Here is a 22,922-nt window from a genome sequence, read left to right on the forward strand (position 1 = left end):
GGGGAAACTGAGGCCCAGAGACAAGCTCTAACTTTCCCTAGGCCCTGCAGCCTGGTGAGTCCCCAGCCACCATGACACACACGTCATGGCTCAGAGCAGCAGTCATCCTCGAGGAGTTACAAATGGCCTGCCTCGGGTCAGCCAGGAGCAGGACACAGGAGGGTGTCGCCATGGTGTGGCCCTGGAAGCCATACTTACATGCTGACCTGTAACTCCAACTGGGGTGGCAGGACTGGATGGAGGAGAGACACTGTCACCTGCACACCAAGCCACACTCCGCGTGTGGAGATTGTGCTGGAGGCTCGTGGTGACTCAGGAGGCCCTGAGTCCAGCCCCTGACAGACAGGACCTCAGGCTGTCTGTGCCCCGCACCGTAGCTCCATCCTCTCTTCTGTGTCTCAGGTGGACAGGCGGGGAGGGACCGGCAGCAAACTCGTGTGTGCAAGGGCACAGAGGCTGATCAGAGCCAAGTTATATTTCTGGAAGATTCTGGCTGCCTCGGGCCCAGGAGGAAGAGGAATGCCGTGTGGGGCTGAGTCATGTTGCATTTCCCCCGGGTGCTGCCCTGTGCACATTTGTCTCTGAGGGGACTGCCCCTGCACTGGAGGGAATCCCTCTCTAGCAGACAGGAGGCTGGAAACAGAAGAAAAACAATTTAGGCAGAAAGTGGCTAACTCGGGGGCGTGACCTGGCCAATCTGAAGTCTCCTCTGTGAGTCCAGGCTGATGCCACCCACCTAGCCAGTTCATGGAGGACAGTCCTCAGCGAGTGCCACATGAACCAGGACCAGGGTGGGGGTTCACCCTGCAGGCCTGTGGACGGCTGGCCTGGACCCAGCCGTGGCCACGCAGGGGGCTGGCACCTGGCATATGCCCAACAATTGAGCCCAGCGGGAGGGGTAGGTGTGATGGCAGGTGGCCAAGCCCTGGTGCCAGGATCCGGCTCGGCATGTCCTCCAGGGCCTGAGCTGCCATATGCCTGTGTCAGTCCTAGCAGTGCAGCCGCAGATGGGGCGTGGGGCTTGCCCAGGGTAGAGGTAGCTCTGTTCTAGAGAAAGAGGCAGACGTTGACCACAGGGGCTCTTTTTGGAGATGGGGGGATGGGCTGGCGTGCAGCTTCCCCTGACTTTGTCCCACACTCCTGCAGGTCCCCCAGCCTCCACACCTTTGATCCCACCAGAATGCCCTTGCCCTCTAGTCCTAATCCTGGGCCACCGCAAACTCCACTTGTTGTGAGAAGCTGTCCGTGGCCTGGCCTGGCCAGAAATGAGATGAGAGCTCATCAGTCCTCTTCCTGGGAGTGCTGTGCATGCTCTTTTCTAGCTTGTGGGTCTCTGTCCCTGTGTTCTGGGCTCTCTGCTCGGACCCTGTAAAGAGGCGTCTTGGAGTCACCAATTGACAGCACAGGCCCTGCAGAGAGGAGGCAGCGGAAAGGACGTGTGGAAGGAAGGGAGAGCAGGAACCCTCGGAGTCCTCAGCTCCTGGACACACACCTTGTTTGGGAGAGAGTGGGGCCTCAGAGAGGATATAATAATAATCAGACAGTAATGCCATTGATTGGGTGTCTGTTACGTGCCAGCCTGGGGCTAAGCACTTTCGATTCACATAATGTCAGGAACCCTCCCACAGCCCAGGGCGGTACATACTATTCTTGTCCCTGTTTTACCCATGAGAACGTTGGGACACAGAGCTGGGATGTGCTGGATTCACTTGAACTCAGGACTGCTGCCTACCAAGGCACTCATCTCTCAGGCAACAAATATTTTTGGCTCTGCTCACAAAAGAGAGAGAGTACAAAGGGTTAAGCTTTTAAAGGGACAGCAAGAACCTTTACGTTTCTTAACGTTTGCTGGACCCCAGTGGGGGTGGGTGGGGATAGAGCACAAGGACCCCTCGTCCTTCCCAGAGCCCTGGCTGGTTTAATCCCGGGCACTGCTGTCAGTGTTCCGGGTTCCTGTTGGGGGTAAGGGGCTGGTAGAGCCTGAAGGGCAGAGCTCTGCCTGAGCAGTGTGGGTGTGGAGTGTATTTAGAAGACTGGGTCCTGACCAGGTGTTGCCACTGCTGTGCTCATGGCCCTGGCAAGTCTCTTGCCTCTTGCCTCAGTTTCCTGCTCCCAGGGGAGCAGGACTGGGTAATCCCGGAGTGCATTCCAAGCCTACTGGCTTGGGGCACACATGAACTTTCCCCAAGACTATCCAGGGGCTGCTGCCATCAGCTTCTAGCCCCTGGTGATCATCGGGCTCCCTGGCGACTGTACTAAGTTCCATTCACCACAGAGGTGGCAGCTGGAGCTATTTTTGGAGCAGCACGTGGTGGGGGAGTTTCCTTTTGGCAGTGGCTGGGGACTGGAGTCTTGGGCAGGGGAAGTCCCCTACGGAGGCAGGGCTGGCCCCTCTTCCTTCACCAGCTCTGGCACAGGCCACCCAGATACCCAGAGGCCCTGGCACCGAGCATCTACCTTCAACCCCGAGCCAAGCAGACCTTCCCCAAGCTTCTCAAGAGCCACTTTGCAAGGTACCAGCCTTTGCCCTGCCTCCTGCTCTGGGGAGCCCCTCACCCTTTCCTGCCACTGGAGGCTGCTGCCTTTGCCCTGGAGGGTGTGCCCAGTAAGTGACTGGGAGGAAAGCCTGAGGGACCTCCTGCACCTGGGCTCACGTGCACCCAATCTTGGCTGTACCTCCGCCACCGTTGCCACTTGACCCTCCTCCAGGTGGAGGCTGCCAGGAGGCCAATGCCATCAGCCTGGTATGACCTTTGCCACAGCCCAGGTGTGGGGGTCGGTTTCACACTGAGCGATCCTGGGCTTTACCAGGACTCCTGAGGTTACAGGGGAAGCAGAAAGAGTTCTGGGATGGGTCTTGGAGCCCCTTCCTAATGTCTGCGCCGTAAATTTTCCAGAAGTTCTGCCATCGGGGAGGTCTCCATTTGAGGGAAAGGAAAACGTGAACAGGCAGTGACAGCACGGGGACCAGGGCTGTGGAGTCAGGAGTGACTGGCTATCTGGGGGAATCCAGGAAGCCTGCCTAGAAGAGGTGCCACAGGTTGGGCCCTGAAGGAAGAGCCAGGTTTTCTGGAAAGCAGTTCATTCCAGGCAGGGGAAGTGAGCCTGCCAAGGCCTTGAGGAGAGAGCGAGTTCATTTCCCTGGAGGGCCCTGGGATGGTGGGCCTGCCTAAGGGGCCTGAGGCTTCTAGCAGAGAGGTTCCAGTTTCCCCCGGCTCCGCGGTGGTTTCCAAGGATCACCCCAGACAAATGAGATTGAAACCCAGCCTTTGGAGAGAGGTCTGCGTTCAGACACAGGGCATACCACTTACCAGCTGCATGGGCTTAGCAAGTCACTCGACTTCTTTGTGCCTCAGTTTACTCATCTGTAAAATGGGCCATCGAATAGATGGCAGCAGAAATAGTTGCGGTGTTGCATGTAACTCACTGGCATTGAGGAAGGGCTCAGCAGATCTTCTTCAAAGAGGTGGGACGAGGCCAGCCTTCTGCATGTCCTGGAGCCAAAGACCTCCCAGACAGAAACCAAACGCCTCACTGCTCCTTTAACTGAGAGATGCTTTCAGCTCCTGCTTTTTTTTTCTTCCAGAATTGGGTTTTATTACACAAGAAGGAGGAAGTGAAAGGTGATCAGGAACCTCCTCGGTTTTGCAAAGGCTTTGGAAAGCCCTGCAGTGTGAGGTGGGGTGTGCTTTGAATGGCCGGGTGATTTCTGCCTGATGGGAGACCTCAGGGTCCCTGAGGGAACCCTGAGCATGAAGGCAGATGTTTCTTTTTTTTTTTTTTTAAGTAAATTTATTGGGGTGACAATTGTTAGTAAATTTACATAGATTTCAGGTGTACAATTCTGTATCACATCGTCTATAAATCCCATTGTGTGTTCACCACCCAGAGTCAGTTCTCCTTCTATCACCATATATTTGATCCCCTTTACCCTCATCACCCACCCCCCACCCCCTTACCCTCTGGTAACCACTAAATTATTGTCTGCGTCTATGAGTTTTTGTTTCTCATTTGTTTGTCTTGTTCTTTTTGGTTTATATACCACATATCAGTGAAATCATAGGGTTCTCTGCTTTTTCTGACTTATTTCACTTAGCATTATACTCTCAAGATCCATCCATGTTGTCACAAATGCTCCTGTATCAAAGGCAGATGTTTCTTGCCTGGGGCTTCAGGAGGGTGGGAGGAGCCCCCTCCACTGACTGGTCAGAAGTTTATTCAATCAACTGCCACTGGGTGCCCATTCTGTGCCAGGCCCTGGATGAGGTACTGGTGGTTTAGAGATGACTCCTAAGACCAGTCCCGCCTTAAAAGGCCGGCAGAGGAGGAGGAGAGGGTGACAAAGGAAGCAGTTTGTGCCTGAACAGCTGGACTTTGGAGGAGAAGCCCGTGTGGACACCGTCAGATAGGGAGGAGAGAGGGGCCTTGATATGGTCTGACTGCCCCTGAGTGCCCACCATGTGCAGACTGGCTGTTTCTTTACAGATGAGTAAATCCAGGCTCTGGGAGGAGGTGGGACTTTCCCAAGACACCACAAGAAGTGTGGTAGACTGAGTAGGACCCAGGACCTTGTTTTGATGCATGAGTGGGATTTTGCCTGGTGCCAGGCCATAGGTTCCAGGCAGAAGCTGGCATGTGCAAAGGCCTGGAAGGGCCAGTGCTGTGTGGTTGGGTGCAGTGCCTGGAGTAGGGTGAGGAGCTGGGGGAAATGCAGGAAGGCAGGCCAATGCCAGCTGGGCAGAGCTTGCAATGCCTTGCTCGGGCGTGTGGGCCTTTTTTTGGGGGGAGACTGGGGTGCGGAGTGGCATGTTGGGATCTATGTGTTGGGGGTGAGGCCCTTCCCATGGTGGCCTGGAGGTTGGGTCATCAGACAGGAAGTGACTGCAGAGACCACGCTGACAGGGGGCCAGGCCAGTGCGGACTCATTTCGGGAGAGAATCAGCAGGCCTGGATGAAGACCAGCTGTGGGCTGTGATGGAGGAAAAGGTATAAGGTGAGGCGAGCCTGGGTTCCTGCCGGATTCCTGGGCAGACAGAGAGGAGCCCCGTTGCTGAGATGGGGACTTGGGAAGGGTGAGCAAAAGCTCCAATTGGGCCAAGTGAGTCTTCGGTGCCTGTGGCTTTTGGTGGTTGGGGTCTGGAGAGCTGGAGAGAGCCCCAAGCTGGACAGAGCAGGATAGGGGTTAGTGGTGGATGAGGAGAGGCGAGGTGGGGTGCCAGGGACCTGAGTGGGAAGGAAAGCCCCATCGGCTGGGGGTGGGGGGGGCTCCAGCATCACCCCTCAGCTGCTGGCCTCCAGGTTCTGCAGGCCCACCCTGCGGGAGGCCAGGGACCTCCCTGATGAGGCTACGATGTCCTTTCAGAGCTGCCTGTGGTCCCATGTCTTACAGAAGCCAGTCTCGTGGAGCTGAGGAATCTGAGCAGCACGTGTGGCTTTTGGGGTGGGGTGAGGGGACACAGGACCAGTGAGGAAGCCAGACACCATCTGTGGCTCGTCCCCTAGAGCTCCCAGGCCCCCATGACTCTGGCCTGAGATCTGGCTGCTTCCTGTCAAGTGATAAATGGATAACGTCTGCTTATCCCAAGACCAGAAGAGACGGGGGCCGAGGTAGGCATAGGACACAGCAGCCAGAGCCTCACCTCTGGGCCAGAATTCATTCATTCATTCACTCTTCCAAGACAGCTGGACTAGTGGAGTCAGACAGACTTGGTTTTGAGTGTTAGTGCCCCTGTGGCCTGCTGTGTGACCTTGGGCCCATCACTTAACCCGTCGGAGCCTTTCTTTCCTCCTCTGCCTCCTATGGACCATAACAGCCCATGACACCTTGGAGCCTCGGTTTTCTCATCTTTAAAATGCGGGTGATGACACCTCTTGGGTTTCTTGGGAGACATCAAGTCACTCAGCTCAGGGAGGGCGCTTGGCGTGGATGTTGGCTGATGCTGAGTCTGGTCTGGCCTTAACCCCACTGGTCGCCAGGCTGTGAGCTGCCTTGTCTCCCTGAGCTTTAGATCTCCACTGTGGAGGGTGTATTGGGCAGTGCCGCCTGTGGCATCTCTCCTCTCCCAGCTGGCCGAATACCCCAGGCAGTGGGCATCCATTCTAAGCACCTGCAGCCGGGAGCCTGCTGGCCATGTGGAAATAGCCCCTGGTTCCTGCACTGGTGTTGGGTCACTCATTTGGGGGAAAAGAAAACCATGTGTGTAGGGGGCTGTGAAGTCATGGGATGGTTTCCTTCTTTGGGAAAACAACCTGTGAAGCTGTGCACTCATCTGGGAGGGGCCTTCCTCGGAGAAAGCAGCACAGGGTCCTGCATCCAGCTGAGGCCAAGCCTCCAAGGATGTCTGTATGGTTTTCCCGAGGGTTTGGCAGAACCTTTTGGCCTAGGAAGACATGGGCCATCGCCACCTCCAGTCTCAAACAACGCCAAACAAGGGGCAGTGACGCCCCTGCATCAGTGGATGGACTGAGAGCATGGCTGAGCCCACGGCCTTGTGGTCACCAAGAGAAACCCTGATATCATGGGCATAAGCACACAACACATGCAGAAAAGGGCAGGGACACACGCTGTTTCCATCTCGGCTTGCGAGCAAAGTGACAAGTACTTACACAATATAATAATGTCCCTCCAGAATACCCCCCCCCAAAAAAAGTGCACACACTTTGTCCCCCACGCCTGCCCCAGGCCAGGTCCTTGGCCTGCGCCTTCCCGGTGTCTGAGGTCATCTGGCACTGGGAGGGGAAGGGCCTCAATGAGCCAGCAGCCTCCATGAGGTGTGGCATTTCGCAGGATGGAAAGGAGGACACAGCTTTTCCCTAGGTGAAGTCTCCAGAAATTGGGAGGCAAGGGTCAGAAATGCCACTTGGAAAACCTCAGCGCCAAGCCCAAGGGAGCCGCTCCCTTCTAGGGAGGGCCAAGATTAAACCCAAGCCCCCACGTCCCCCTAAGGACGCACTCTACAGTACAAAGAGCCATATGGAAGGCCAGGGTCGGGAGAAGCATATCAGTGGGCTTCCAGAGGGAGCCACAGCCCCCGTAACTGACGAGGAAACTTTGCCTCAGAGTGTCCCAATGAGGCCATGCATTGCAGTAGACAGCACGATCCGGGGGCCAACAGCCCCAGGTGTGTCTCCCGCCAGCTGTGTGACCCTGGGCAAGTCCCTGCCCTGGTCTGAGCCCCCGTTCCTGTGTCTGTCACATGGAATCTCTCCCTCCTCCGTTGCCCAGAGGCAGTTTACACTAACGGCCATGATAGCATCTAAAGCCTCAGAGGGCCCTTTGCATGTGCCAGGCTCTGTTCTAAGGAGGTGACATCTATTAACATGTCTCATCCTCTCAGTCACCCTAAGAGATAGATCTTCCTATTAGCCCCATTTTCCAGATGAGGAAATAGTCACTGCATGGTTAAAGGGTGCCAGCCCCAAACAGGCCCTCGGCCTTAATCCCTGGGCGAGTCCTGATCCAGTCCCTGGGCTCCTGGTAGACATGCACATGTCACATGCTTACACCGGGAACCGGGCTGGGAAGCCACACTGTGTGTCCACAGTGCCTTGGAAATGCAGGGCCCTTTCTGCCTGCGAAGAAAGGCCCTCTTGGAGGTGGTGCTCAGTGAGGCCTGTGCTCCGGGTCTCGCATTCCGCAGAGTTTTGGCCTCTGACTTGGGCTTGGCAGCCTGCTTGTCATTGTTCTGCACCTTGGCAGGAGCCACAGGGACAGGCAGCTCCCCGTCTTACCCAGAGGTGCTGGCGTATGTGCCCGGTCTTTGCCCTGCTCTGCATGTCATCCCTCCAAATCCAAATCCCCTACCTTGGTCTTTCTTCCTCTGAGCCCCCTAAGAAGCAGTTTCTGGCCAGAATTTCGCAGTTAAAAGGGTTGGCTTTCTGTTGAAGTATAGACAAAGGGGATGGAAGTCCTCTGACATGCAGCACCTGTGAGAGCCTCAAGAGGCGGTGGTCGTCTGGGACCTAGGTGGGCCTTGGGAGTTAGTGAGAGCTGAGTTCAAATCTCCCCTCTGTAGCTCCCTCATGACATGACCTTGAGCCTCCTCCTCAGCCTGATTCCCCATCTGTAAGATGGGTCCACTAGCAGTCCCAGGATGAATGGGAAAGACCTGGCCCACTGGAATCTCAGAGAACCTTCATTGCCTTCCTCCATCCCTCCCCATCTCCTCCCTCCCTGCCTCCTGCCCCTTCGTAGTGGTTTCTCTGGCACTTGGGGGGATGGGTGCTCTGATTGGCAAGGTCCTCCTTGGCTGCTGCTTTCCTGAAACAAAGGCCCTTCCTCCTCACTGGGCAGCATGCTGCAGCATGTTCCATTAGCTTCTGGACAGAACAGCTCTTAGGAACAGGAATTTACCGAAACCCAAAAAAGATACATGTGGACATCAGTGCTGCATAGGCTTGGTGCCATCGTAAAGGGCAAGGACTCTCGGAGGGCTCCTGTCCATGCGCCCAGTGTGGGGAAATGGCCCCTCGTGGCCCACTGGCCCTGGGATCACCTTTACCCACTCAGCACAGGCCCCGTTCCTGAGTGAGGGGGCTTGTTCAGTAGGGAGCCGCCTGAGGGAAGATGATGTATTGCTGGGAAAAAGCTGGGAGGAGCGCAGCGTGGAGATTTGGGGCAAAGATGCTACCGTGGGTTCGAATCCTGGCTCCACTACCTGTGATCCGTGTGATCTAGGCAAATCTCTAAGCCTCCTTGTACCTCAATTTCCTTGTTCGTGAAATGGAACAATAAGAGACCCTGTTAAGAGACCCTGTTTCATGGAATTGTTCAAATGAGGTGGGCTACTAGAGTTGAAGTGTGGGGAGCAGAGCCCAGCATTGAGAGGGCACACTATTGTTAGCTTACAATTGCTATTATTTCTGAGGAGGCCCGGGGGCCCCCTCATGGTGCAGCCCTGTGTGAGGAGCAGGCTGAGCCCCTGAGAAGCTCCTGAGGACGTGCAGACTGCTGCTCTGCACTCAGATGTCGGAATGCCATGTGGGGACGTGGAGGAATGACCTTCACAAATAAGTTTCTGCCCAATGGGACTTGCCCAGAGTCCCAGGTTGGGGGATGGCAGGGTCAAGATACAAACCCAGGCCTGCTGGCCAAAAGTGGCTGCGTGAGGTGGGATGAGGGGAGGGGAAGCCAGAGAGTGATAGACGGTGGTTTCTGGTCCACGTGAAGTCTGAGCAAGTGGGCAGGTGAGCGATGCCATGGGCTGTGCCCAGTGCCTTCTGAAATAAAGACAGAACCTTCCTGCTGAAGATAGTTTTCCTCCCACCTTTCCCCAGAGTCTCCCTAAGGGCAGAGGGTGATGAACATGTTACCCCGAGGGGTCTAGGGGTGCAGCCTGAAGCAGCGGCAGAGCCTGCAGGAGTCTCCGGTTTTATCTTAAAATTCATGCGCATTTTACATTCTGTTCCCTCTGTATCCGGTGTGTGTATCGTCGCACGCATTTCCCCCCTGAGTAACAGTGCTGCCTCGGGAAGCTGCTCGTGTTTATCTGTTTATCCTGGGGCTTTTCATACCCGGGTCCTCACTGTGTCACTTGGGGGTGTGCGCTTCAGTGCGGGAGCTCAGGCACAGATGGTGGACAGATGCTGAGCGGGCTGTGGTCCCATCTGCATTTCAGGAAATGGCCGCATTGGCCCACACAGAGCAGGACGGCTTGGCAGGGAGGACACCAGGTGCTGGAGACCCCGTGGTCCAAGGGGTGGCAAGGGTGTGTGTGGGGGGGGGGAGAGGCCTCAGAAGGACAGGCACGACCCATAGTGCCCTCAACGTGACACTGATTTGAGATAAGAGAAAAAAGAGACAGCAAGAGGCCTACCTTTATCTGTATACATTATGATGAACCACATGAAATGCTCTGTGTGTGTTGGAGGGAGGGGGGCATGTTGTCAAAACTGGTTGAGTTTCAGCAACTTCACAGACAGGAGACCACACAGGCCGGGCTGTGCTCGGAGGACGCTGTCCTGGCTGGGGGCTCCCCTGCCAACCTGAGTTGGGTAGCTCTGCACTCTATGCTGTCTGCTCCACGTGGTCTCGCTTTCTGCCATCTGTGCAGTGTGCTGGAGAGCAGTTTTACCCCAAATCACTGATGGCAGGTGTGAGGGAGGAGCTGGGCCTGCCCTGAAGACATAGGGCATTAGATGCCAGCACACAGATTCTAGAGATTCTAAGAGGCTCAGGAGCCTTTAAGGCAGAGGCAGGGAGGCCAACGGTCAAGCTCAGTGGGCGATTCAGGGCTTGGTGGCCATCCTGTGACGGGTCATAGACATCCCTGAGCCTGAGAGGGCTGGCCCGCCAACCACTGCAGCCGGAATAAACCACGGTGGGGAAGAGGAAGAGTGAACTGCAGCCTGAGAACCTGTGAGTAGATCTCCGGGGCACTGACTCTAACAACCCCAGCTAGTGTGGATTCCTTCCCCACTGCCCAGGACACCCCTGTTCAGGGGTGTGTGTGTCTGCTTACAGGTGCATGCAGCAGGCCTTGCCAACCACTGGCTTCTCAGTTTAGGGTTTGGCTGGTGGGGACGGCTCGGGGGCAGATGACCAGGCGGGTTAAAGATTGCGAGAGGCAGTCTGTCTAGGAAGAAAGGTGAGTCTAGGTTGGCTTCTCCTGAAGCAGGTCCTGAGAGCAGGCTGCACAGGAAGAACTGAAGGGTGTGGGGGAGGCAGACAAATGGGTGCGATCTCAGACCAGATGGGCTGGACCCACCCTGGTCTCCGGAGTGTGGGTTACACCTCAGGGTCCTGACCTCAGGCAAGGGAACCGGCTTTGGATTCCTAGGGAATTTGGCCCTCCAGAGGCGATAGAGCCCATCCAATGCCTGGACCAGTCCTTAGGGGTTCTGTTTGGGATGTGTCAGGTGAGAGGTGCCCTCAGGATAGCCAGTTACAGCAGCCTGATTCAGGGGGCCCCGACTACACGCCCTCACTGCGCCAGTGTCCTCCAGGCATCGGCCCTTCTCATCCTCTGCAGCCCTGGGGGAACCCAGGCCTGGCCCTGGACATGGAAGGCGCTGCAGAAATGCTTGTGGGTGAATGAAGACCTGCCCTCCCAAGGAGGAGCGCTGCTCCCTTTGCAGCTGGGAGTATCGCTGGGTGCCCCCCTGCCCCAGAGCACTCATCTGCTGGGAGGCTGGACTGAAGTGATACTAGGCATGGCACTCAGATGGCCTTTGGCTCAGGCCTGGGCACAGGGTGGTACTTCATTAGGGACAACGGCTGCGGTTCCCATGGCAACTGGTGACTAGCATCCTGACCTCTGACGTGGCGGCTCAAGCCCTGGAGGTTGAGGGGGCTGCTTCCTTGTGCCCAGAAGTTTGTGTAGGACGGTGAGCGGGACCCATGGTCTTGGCCTTCCCAGCGTTCAATGCACAGAGCCCAGCAAGGATGGGTTGTGGGCTCCTTCCTGCAGCAGCTCCTTGCAGGAGCTAAAGGTCTCCCTCTCCTGACCACCCAGGCTGCCAACCTGGGTTTATGTGGGGGTGATGATGAGGGACAGGGATGCAGAACTGCTTCCAAGAGGCATGGAGAACAGTAATGTGCAAAGGAGAAGGTTCTGCAGACTGGCACATGTCGGGTTAAATCTGGCACCTCCCTTGCTGGCAGGGGAGCCACCTTTAGACTTTTCCCTACACAGAGCCTCAGTTTCCCCCTCTGTCCAATGGGGATAATCCTAACAACCTAATCAGGACAGCATAATGGAGGGAAAGTGTGTCACTCAGGGTGTCGAGTCCTAGCCCTGCCTCTTCTAAGCTGGGTGACTGTGGGCAAGTTACTTAACTGCTCTGTACCTCAACTCATACATCTGTAAAATGGGGCAAGTGAAAGTACTTCCTCCATCTGAGGGCTGTCGAGAAGAGAAGGTGAACAGGCACGTGTATAAGAAAGCCCTCATTTTCTTTTGCAGCCCATGCCCTTGTGGGGCTGGCATGCAGGATGGCAGGACAGCCCAGCCACATGCCCCACGGAGGGAGCCCGAACAACCTCTGCCACACCCCGGGGCCTGCACATCCTCCTGACCCACAGGTAAGCCCTTTTTCTCTGTCTGCAGTGCATTGGAGAGTCTCCGAGGAACACAGATCTCTGAGGCTGCTTCGTTGCAGCCACGAGGAAGCCCCTCGGCAGCCCCAAGACAGAGCCTCTCGCATGCCTCCAGTGATGGGAGCAGAGCTCACCACCTAACCTCGTCAGGCCTTCACAGAGAAGTCTCTCTGTGCTGGACTCTGGTGGGATACCACGCCTGGTCCCACCTCCGGGGTTTCCCATGTGAATGGAACAGCTTTATTTCGGAGGGATCAGCACCACGTAGAAGGACTGGGGCGTAGAGGAAGTTGGGGAGGCCCCAAAGAGAGAGTGAGGGTGCAGGGTGAACTTGGGGTCAAAGAGTTTCCTTACTCTGGCTGATGTCTGCCACCCTTTCTGGTCTGAACCATGTTCTGACCTCTTCACCCTCTTTATCCCGAAGCAGCAGAGCTCGGACACACTGGTTTCCTTCCACCTGCCTCGTCCTCTCTGTAGATCCTCAGAGAGCCAGGCAGCCTTTCGCAGCTTTTCTGAAGGCCGCTTCTGGGGTTCTGAGCTGCTCGAACACCCCATGCGCTTTGCACATGCTGTTCCTGGGCCTGGAGTACCCTGCCTGACTCCTTCTCCAAGCCTCAGTCTAAATGCCGCTGCTTCTGGGGAGCCTTCCTGTCCCACGCTGTCCCCTCTTCTCTGCCCCCTCTATGCCTATGCACTGGGTCATGGCCATGATCACAGCCCGCCAGGGGACTGGTTCCTGCATCTGCCTCCCCAGACAGAATCCTCTGGGGCGGGGCTTTGTGGGTCGCACCATCCCGGGCCAGAAGCCAGGGAGCCACTCGTGCCTGCCGAGGTAATGCACTGCAGCTACGGTGGCTGTGTGTGAGGCAGACCTACCTCTGCTCGGAGGGTGCACATGGCCTCACGGGAGAGAGAGATAGGAAAGAAGGCAGAAAAACTCGGGAGCCATGGAGCTCCAACAAGGCACCTGATCTGAACTAGGGGGCCAAGAGGCTTCCTCGAGGAAGTGGCATGCAGAGGCCTGGAGGGGACAGTTTGACAGGGCAGATCAGTCGGGACCAGATGCTATAGTGTCCTATGAGCAGTCTGGAATGATGAAGTAACTGTCCAGGCTTGGCGTTTGTCCCCAGGCTGTGCGACCTAAATCAGGGGGAGACAGAGACAGTCACCTTCCTGAGCCATGGAAGGATTATCACAGCTTCTAACTGCCTAGTTCCTGTAGGAGGACTTCGGGTGGACTGGTATTTGACCTGTTTTGGCAGGGTGGCTGTGTACAGTTGTACAGGTTATACACTGCACAAACGTGCCTGGCCAAGGAGGCAGGTGAGTCTGAAATCCTTCTCCTGCCCCTGAACTCTTGTCAAACCATGCTCCCTGGTGCAGACTGCATTGGCTCCAGAAAAGAAGCACCTCTGTAGACTCACACAGAGGTGACACATGAACTAGGACAAACTGCCTGTGTGTGTGTGTGTGTGTGTGTGTGTATGCACTTGCACACAAATGCACGAGGGTCCAAAGGCATCAGTGCTAATCATACTATCCATTTCCATTACTCGCTGAGATGCAGGGGCCCATTTCCTGGGTAGAATTTGGGGAGGCAGATCCCAGAAAGCTGGGCAGCCCGTGGACACGGCTCGTCCAGGGCCCACCAGGACAACTCACTGATGGCTGGGGGCAGCGGGGCCTCTTCGGGTAATGTAGCAATTTGTCATATTAAGTCATTCACTAACAATTGAGTCCCCCTTGATTAATCTCCCAGAATTAGCCAGTTGCATTTCGAGCAATTAGGGTTAATTACAGCCTCATTTGGCAGAAGAGAAAGCCCCGTAATTATTTCACGATCAAGGAGATGAGGCGCTGGGCTGCGGTGGCAGCAGTGGCCGTGGCGTTTCGTTGCACATGTTGGAGTGGTAATGACATAGTTAAGTGTAATTAGATACGATTACTTGGTGTTGGCTAGGGGCTGTCGCTGAAGATGCCCCCAGTCCCACTAGCATCTGGCCAGGTTTGCAGAATCAGTCACAGCAGTGTGGAAGTAGAACTGCTGTAGGTTGGGCTGGAAAGAGGACAGTCAGGCACTTTCTCACTCCTGAAACAATGGTATCGCACCACCGTCTGGGGAGCTATCGGGACCCGAATCTTGCCTATTTGAGGATATAGAAACACCTCAAATAGAAGAGAGAGATGTTTTCCTTTATGGCAGGAGGCACGTCATTCCCCAGAAATCATCCTTAGAGGAAGGAGCCAGGCTTCAATGGCAGGAATGCTGTGTGCCAGACCAGGGTACGTTCAGTTCCCAACTCTGTCCCTCGCAGGTCAGGTGACATGGGGTAAATGACCTCTCTGAGCCCCAGTTTCCTCATCTGTAAAATGGAGCCATGAAGACTAAGTGAGATGGTATGCTTTAAACATCGGCATGGCATTGAACATTCTGGGTGTTAAGGAAATGGCATATCATATATTTTATGATTTTATATTTTAAAAGTTCATTTTAGTTTTCACAGCTAAAGAGCCCAGAGCTGGAAATACCCCAGGTGTAGAAAGAACAATTTAGCGAACACTCAGACTCTGGTTTTTATTAACCTTCTATGCCCAAGACAAATGGTTTGTTGATTTCAAGGAGCTTTCTAGGTCTGAGAGCTGTCAGCCTATGAAAATATGTTTGCTGAACCCGGCAGAATCATATGTGACATACATATATACTTGGGAAAGCTAAACATGCTTGCTTTTATTGAGGTTTTTGAATGAAGGAAGGAAGGAATTTGAGAAAAAGAACTTAGAAATGCCCTATGGTTTTTTATTTTACCACTTTGCTACGGAGTGTTTTCATCAGGAATGAAACGCAAGGCTCAGCTAACCCACTAAGAACCACATGAATTTCCAAAAAGAAGAAAGGTGTTCTCGTCTGAGACAGGCCTGGCTAATGTGTCTTCCATCTGGAAAGTCCTCGCAGACCAACGCAGGACGTGCCAAGTTCTGTTATATTCGGCACTGTTCGGAGAGTGGAATGTGCTTAACTTTACAGGGAATAGGGACAGCTGTCACTAGGTCAGCATTGCACAGGCCCAAATCTTGATGGAAAATCTTCCCAAACCAATGATGGTAGTTAGATAAGATGTAATGACCAAATATGGACAGCCATTAAAATTCAAGGAGTGTTTGCTTTGTTGTAACGTCAGCAAGCGCTTGTCTCGTTTCTGCCTTGGGTCTACTTGTTCCAGGAAGAGGAAGGAGCCAGACATGAGGGTGCAGGACCCGGCAGGTTAGATAAGTGTTTAAATACCGGTGCTTAGATGAGGTACAATGTCTGGTGTTTATGAAAGGCCGGGGAATCCGTGCTGTGTCATTTGGAATTGACTCTGTCGCAAAGGGGGCCCATTATGGGTTACAGTTGACGTGAGTTTGGGTTTTAGAGCACTTGCAGCTGGGGCTTGAGGCACAAGTAAGGTGGTAATAGGAGGAGGTGAGGAGGCCGCTGCTCTTACCCAGGTGAGAAGATGCCATGGCCTGAAATGGGCCAGACATAGGAGGGAAGATTCCAGAGACTTCCAGGGGAGAAATCCAACTGCTCTTGGTAACGGAGAGAAAAGGGAGAGGGAAGTCCATGTGTCCAGCTTTCTGGTTGGAGGGGCTGATGTATGGCTTCATTCTTCGAGTCTTTGCTTGTCTGTTGTTGGAGCTGGTTGCAGATTCTCTCACCGGTATGTTTAAGCTCAGCGCTGTCTGAGCTCGGTTAATGAGGATCGGCCTGGGGGAGCCACTCCAGTTGAGATGACGTCAGGTTTTGTTATCAGGCATCTGCCATGCTTTGGGCATCCCGCTCGCTGTTCCCCGGGCTCGCTGGTCCCCTGGAGCTGAGTGTAGGCGTCCAGGTTGAGACAGTTGTGGTGGTTGCACCAACAGTGTGACACCTGGCACTTACCTTGTGTTGTTCTTTTACCAGCTCAGAGAAGTAGGTCTTATTCAGAACTCCATTTTATTGGGGTGAGGGGGTGGGGACTGAGATAAGGAACTTGCCCGTTTGCTATGAAGGGCTGCGCAGAGCCAGGGGTCGCTCAAGTCCTGTGGCCCCATATGAGCCTTCTTGCCATAAGTCTCAGAGAGGGAAGATTGGTTTTGTGTTTGAAATTAGCCAGAATGTGAATTCCTGAGTGGAGTTGGCCTCGTAAAGTGCCTGACAATATGGATTCTTGGTAAATCGTGTCCTTCTTTTATGCAACACGGATTTAAAACACATCCCCATATACACATATACTGAATCCATTAGAAGTTCCCTGTACACGATGTCAGATGCCTTTAAAGGTGAAATTCGTTTACAGGAAATGTCATTCTGATGAAGTATGCTTTTTAAAATCATAGAAACGGTTGCCTTAAAATTAATGATGCATTGCAAATATCAGGGGGGAAAAAGACCCATCCAGTGTAAAGATGTTTAAAATTCAGGTCAGAAGTCTGACTTAGTCAGGCTAAATTTTTTAATGAGATTTCAGAGAATTAATTGGGCGAATGCATTTTTATTCTTTTAACATGTAATTTTATGCTCCTGCTTTAACAAAAAATAGGGGGGGGGGGATTTGTCAATAGCCGAGGCTTATTTTGGTTCAAACATTTTAAACTCAAATTAGCACAGGCAGGGGGTGAGGGGGCCGTTTGTGGCCTAATTTGATTTGACTTGGAGAAGAGAGCTGGGTTTCTCTGAGCTTTCTGGGGTAAGGTGTCCTGGGATGGTTCAAGACACCCCCTTCCCTGTATGTGCGGCCTTGGCCTGAGAAGGCTGGTGTCATTTCTTGGGAGAGTGGGATTGGAGATAGAGGTGACCCAGGGACCTGGCCATCGCCAGATTCCTGCAGAGCTGCTCCCAGCTCCTCCTCTCTCTGAGATTGGGCCTCCTCCCTCGGACCCACTGCGGCTGGCAGCAAAGCGTGCGTCAGCGTCCCTGCCGCCCCCTTCCAGGCCCCTCCATCCATCTCATCTACCTTTGGGGATGACCTAAGGGTCTTCCACCCGGGGAAGGGGGAGGAGGAGTCAGAAATTGCCTCCAGTACCCACAGTGCAGTGAAGCGAGCAAGTCAACCTCATTGTCTGGCATAGCCCCTTGGCAAACACTCCCAGATGACGTGCTCGGGGATGGTGAAGTCAAAAGGCTGCAGGGGCACATCAGCTTCACTGCTTTACAGTAGACAGGTGACGTTGGGTAAATGACCTCTCTGGGCCTCAGTTTCCTCATCTGTGAAATGTGGCTGTGTAGACTGAGTGAGATGGTATACTTTAAACATCCAGCATGGCCTCCAACATCAGGGGTGTTAAGGAAATGATATGTTATGGATCTTATTCTTATATTTTAAAATTCATTTTAGTTTTCACGCTAAAGAGCCCAGAGCTGGAAATGCCCTCGGAGCAGGCCCTCAGTGGGGGTGAGGACGTTGGAATATTGGTAACACCAGTGAGAACTCCTTGCACTTGTGCCCTGGGCCAGGCGCTCACCAGGCCAGGCACTGTGCACACCCTGCCTCAGTTCATCCCCAGCCCCCTAGGAAGTAGGTGCTGCTGTTCCGCGGACATTCCGAAATACCAATACCAATAAAAACAAACAGACAGCATTTCCTGTGTGCCAAGGGCTTTCGTTCATTAACTTATTTAACCCTCTGAATGGGGTACTATCATCATCTTAATTGTACAGATGAGGAAACTGAGGCCCAGAAGGGCTTGCGCAAGGCCCAAGGCCAGGAAGTGGCAGAACTGGGATTTGAACCCAAGCTTCTGGGGCGACTCTCTGCCAACCTGTGCCCCAGGAGTTGTGTTTCTTTTCCCCAGGAGCCAGCATGGGGTCCCAGACCTAACGGGACAGGAAGCACTAGGTGAGCGGTTTTCAGAGAGACTGTCGGGATTATTACTGTGATCCACCCCTTTTCACCAATATCATCCCCCTGAGCCCTCAGGGAAACCGGAGGCTGGTGTTAGTGGATGACCTCACTTGGCTGCAGGGGCAAGAGTGCAACTTGCTGAGGGCTGACCCAGGCGGGGAGGTAGCAGTGCAGAGAGGCCTGGCCTTTTGGGGCAGGAACTCAGTTCATCTTTTCCTTTTCCACTCACAGCCCTGAGTTAAATTAGGGTCAGGACTCTGCTGGCTCAGGCTGCTGCATCCAGGCACCCTGTGTCCCGTAGTGCCCCCCACCTGAACAGAGGCCATTCCAGGACAGGGCCCCGTCCCAACCCCTGCAAGGGCAGTGCTGCCCCCACTCCCAGAGCCTGCCTGACTGTGTACCCTCACATGGGGGGCTGCTGCCTGGATAACCTGCCCTATAGGTTCGTCCTCTAATTAGGTTGAATGGCTTGTGACAGGAAATGCAAATCTGGGTCATCACATATGCAGATGTGCAGCTGGAGTGTCAGCGATGCCAGCTGGGATGTCACCCACATCCTCTGGGAGCCTCCCCGTGGCTGTGGGGCTGGGCAGGGTGACCTCTGGGACACATCTCTGGGGTCGGTGGGGAGTGCTCAGGATAGGAGAAGCCGTCCAATATTCCCAGAGCAAGGACTCAGAGATCACATCCGCCAAATCCATCAAGTCCCCAGAGAAAAACTGAGGCCCAGAGAGGGATGGGTCTCTGCCCCATGTCACCCAGCAACTCAGCTGGCTGTTCACCTCCCAGCTACCCACTGATGAGCTGTGTGCCCGTGCCTCCGTTTCCTTATTTATAAAATGGGATTAATGAGCCTTGCTTTACAAGGCTAGTAGGAAATGTGTCATAAAACCTGTCTAAGCAGCCAGTGCAGTAACTGACACAGTCATTATTCTCACGAGTGTGTGTGATTCCTCCCAGTGCTGAGAAAGTTGCCTTTTTCTGAGGGTGTGTCATTTCGGCTGCACTCATGGAAGTGACAATGCACAGGTCACAAAGTCCCACTGTGCTGCAAGTTGTTTGGAGCACTTTTCATTGTATCATTCAATAAACATTCCCCGAGCACTTGCTCTGGGCAGGTCAGAGCCTCACCTCCGGGGACGCGGGCAGGATGAAGACAGGACCCCCTTTTGGAGAGGCGCATGGTGAGGGGACGCTCTGACAGGGGGATTGGTGATCAAAGTCCCTCCTTCACCTTAGAGGGGCACTGCTGGGAAGGGGCAGTGGCCTCTACTCCGGCCTGGCTGGTCACTGATGTCCTCTGTCTGTCCCTTCCAGAGGCACCTGAACGCCCTGTCTTTTCGCTGCTCACTGGCAGACTTCCAGATTGAGAAGAAGATCGGCCGAGGGCAGTTCAGCGAGGTGTACAAGGCCACCTGCCTGCTGGACAGGAAGACGGTGGCTCTGAAGAAAGTGCAGGTGAGCCAACGACCCCATGGGGTCAAAAGCCTCATCGCAGGAGCCAGCTTCCAGATCTCAGTACTGTGCCCCTGGGCTGGTCCCTCCGTCCCCTCCCCAGCCCTCCTCCATAAAGAGGGAATTAGTAGTACTCAACTCACTGGGTTATGGAGAGAATCAGGTGGACTCCTGTTTATAAAAGCTTATTGTGAGCCATAAAGGAAAAGAAAAATGAGCATGCACAGAGCACCTGCTGTATACTGGGTCCTGCTAGGAGCTCCCACAATCATGACAACAGCCCTGTGGGTGGGGATTAGCGTCCCATTTTTCAGATGAGGAAAGCAGTGTCGAGCCAGAAATAGCTCACCAGGCCCCCAGACTGAGCTAAGTCCTTCTGACCCTGGTGGCTGGACTTGGTGGTTGGTTCTGGGCTTGAATGTCCTTCCTGACCTGTGTCCCTCCTAAATAAGGGAAGGGAGTTGAGCAGCCCAGTTTTAAGTAGCAAAGTCCAGCCAGAAGGCTTTTCAGGAGAGCCACTGGGCCTATTTGACCGCTGCTTTGCTGCAGGAAATGGGTTTCAAATCTCCAGCAGAGCTTCCTGAGCCTTCGATTTGCCTATTTGTCCTTAAAGAACGAGATCAGCAGCCTGGACAGAGGAGGCCCAGTCATGGGGTGGGGAGGGGGCCGGGCACTCCAGCTTTAAGACCTTGGCATGATTTTCCATGTTGGTCTGTAACCCGTACGCAGCTCCAGGTCGCTGGAGGACAGATGGCTCCTCCGTTCAGAAAAGACTCATTTCTGCCCTTTGTCTTCCAAGGAGGGTCTCACCTGGGCTCCCGTTGTCTTGGTTTATTTGTCCCATGACGTGATGGGTTTTGTGACCGGGCTGCTGCCCTGTCGACCTTCTGATTGTTCCTGTCAGTCAGAAGGTGCTGGGAGGACCCAGCTGAGTGAGCACTGCAGGGCCCAGGGCCGCCAGGGGCACGGAGCCGGGGCCTGGACCTCGTCTGTCTTTTCACTCTGTCCACACGACCACCTTTTGAGCTCAGGCTATTCAGCCCCATTTACAGAAGCGAAGACTGAGGCCCCAAGCGTGTTTTCTGGCCTGCCACTTACCAATGTGTGACCTCAGCAAGTCACTGGACTTCTCTGGGTTTCAGTCTCCTCCTCTGAGTCTGTGACAATAACTCCTGCCCCATGGGAGTCACTGTGAGGATTTGGCATAAAGTGGTCAGCATGGCACGTGGCATACCGTGGGGGCCCACTAGGCAGACCTGTTGTCCTTATGGGGTGGGGGTGGGGCCCCTTGGTGAGGAAGTGTAGGAACGGGGATGCTGGTGCTGGGTTTTAACCATTCTATTTCTCTTTTTCCTCTCCCCCAAGATATTTGAGATGATGGACGCCAAGGCCAGGCAGGACTGCGTCAAGGAGATAGGCCTCCTGAAGGTGAGTGCCCGGAGAGGGTTACACCATGGGGGATGGGCCCAGAGCCAGAGATAATAGGACATTCTGGACTAGAGTTGGCCCTGGCTTGAGGCTGCTGTCTCCTGGGGATCCCTCCCTACTCCCCAGGTTTAGGATTCTGCCTGGGATCCCGGAGGTGATGGAGGAGGGAAAAGATAGGGGCTTTGGAGGCCCAGGAACCTGGGTTCAAATCTTGATGTTTTTATTTACAAGTTAAATGACCTTAAGCAAGTGAGTTAACCTCCCTAAGCCTCAGTTTGCCCCTGTGCTCAACGATGAGAACACCTGCCTCACAGCCTATAGGCAGATTGAGAGGATTAAATAAACTAATATCTGAAGAGGGCCTGGTACAGTAGAGTACACAGTAGGTGCTCACTCAGTGTCCTCCTCCCTTCCCACGAAGCAAGAGACCTTGCTTGGCAGCTTTGTCAAGTGGGCTGCTGGTGGCAGTGACGCCCTTCAAAGCCGAAGCTGTGGAATTTCGGATGAGCAGTTCCTTCTGCCGGGCTCTGCCCTGGGCTCTCAGACCTGTTTCCCGTCCTCAGGGGCTCCCAGGTAGATGGTGACCATTCAGGAAGACGCTGGCTCACCCAGGAGCCATGAGCCCAGGGGAAGCCCTGTGGAGGCCAAGGCCCCGTCCCAGACCCGGGAAGGCTAAGATGAGCCCGCTGCAGATCAGCTGTCCCAACAATGTGGACTGGGGGTGGGCAGATCACGGTGGCCTGGAATGCCACACTCAGGATGAGGGGACTGAATGTGGGAATGAAAGGGGAATCTTTGAAGTGACTGAGAGCAGGGTGGGAGGATGGGGCCAGAGGTGAGTTTTGAGACCTCCCTGGGGTAGCCCCTGGTAACGATGGGTCATGGTAACGAGGCTGGAGGCAAAGAGGCTTATAGGGAGCTGTCCTTACTTTCAACTATTACAGGTCCAAAAATGCCCTTCATATGGTGTATGGAGGTGGTGCAAGCTTCATTTTTTTGCATATGTCTGTCTAGGTTTCCCAGCACCACTTATGGAACAGACTATCATTACCCCAATGTAAATTCTTGCCTCCATTGTTGTAGATTAAATGACCATATAGGCATGGGTTTATTTCTGGGCTCTCTATTCTGTTCCATTGGTCTATGTGTCTGTTTTTATGCCAGTACCATGCTGTTTTGATTACTGTAGGCTTGTAGTATAATTTGATGTCAGGTATCATTGTACCTCCCACTTTGTTCTTATTTCTCAAGATTGCTGTTTTTATTCGGGGTCTTTTATGGTCCCATATAAATTTTAGGATTGTATATTCTATTTCTGTGAAAAATTTCCTCGGTAGTTTGATAGGAATTGCGTTGAATATGTATATTGCCTTAGGAAGTATGGACATTTTAACTATATTAATTCTTCCTATCCATGAACGTGGTATGTGTTTCCATCTATTTGTATCTTCTTTAATTTCTCTCTTCAGTGTCTTACAATTTTTTGAGTACAGGTCTTTTACTTCTTTGGTTAAATTTATTCCTGAGTATTTGATAGTTTTTGAAGCAATTGTAAATGGGATTGTTTACTTAATTTCTCCTTCTGATAGTTTATTATTGGTGTATACAAATGCAACTGATTTCTGAATATTAATTTTGTATCCTGCTGCTTCACTAAATTCATTTATCAGTTCTAATAGTTTTTTGGTGGAGTCTTTGGGGTTCTCTATATATAGTATCATGTCATCAGTCACGAGATGTGGACGTAGTGCAGGGAATGGGGTCAGAGGAACTGTGGCGGCTATGTGCGATGTTGGAGGGGTGGTAGATTGGGGGAGGGGGTTGTTATTTTGTGAGGGGTATGAATGTGTAACTATTACATTGTTTTGTACACCTGAAACTAAAAAAAAGTGCATTGGGGTCTACACTTAAATAACTATGAGGTTATAGATGCCATCTGCCAATTTCATTTAAAAATTTCTACTGAAATTCACTAATAAATTGCTATTTTACTAAAAAAAAAACACCTTCAAATAACATTTTCAAATGTTACAGAATGGTCACCTTTGGGACCCACTTGTGATTCGGGGGCTCTGCCTGATTACCCAGCCCCGGAACGGCTGTCCCAGTCACCCACCCCTTCTCCCCATTTGTGGCCA

The 22,922-nt window shown here is 53.5% G+C and overlaps 1 protein-coding gene across 1 annotated transcript in view; it reads left to right on the forward strand.

Moving 5' to 3' along the window:
* NEK6 (NIMA related kinase 6) overlaps positions 1 to 22,922 on the forward strand; it is an 80,467-nt gene that overhangs the window by 27,592 nt on the left and 29,953 nt on the right. Inside the window, exons 2-4 of the mRNA XM_081066144.1 lie at positions 11,904 to 12,022; positions 19,219 to 19,359; positions 20,722 to 20,784. Of these exons, the coding sequence (XP_080922270.1) occupies positions 11,933 to 12,022; positions 19,219 to 19,359; positions 20,722 to 20,784 (294 nt within the window). The 5' untranslated portion in view covers positions 11,904 to 11,932. The remainder of the gene's footprint in view (positions 1 to 11,903; positions 12,023 to 19,218; positions 19,360 to 20,721; positions 20,785 to 22,922) is intronic.

Source organism: Rhinolophus hipposideros (genome assembly GCF_964194185.1).
Source record: "Rhinolophus hipposideros genome assembly, chromosome: 11".
Taxonomy (NCBI): domain Eukaryota; kingdom Metazoa; phylum Chordata; class Mammalia; order Chiroptera; family Rhinolophidae; genus Rhinolophus; species Rhinolophus hipposideros.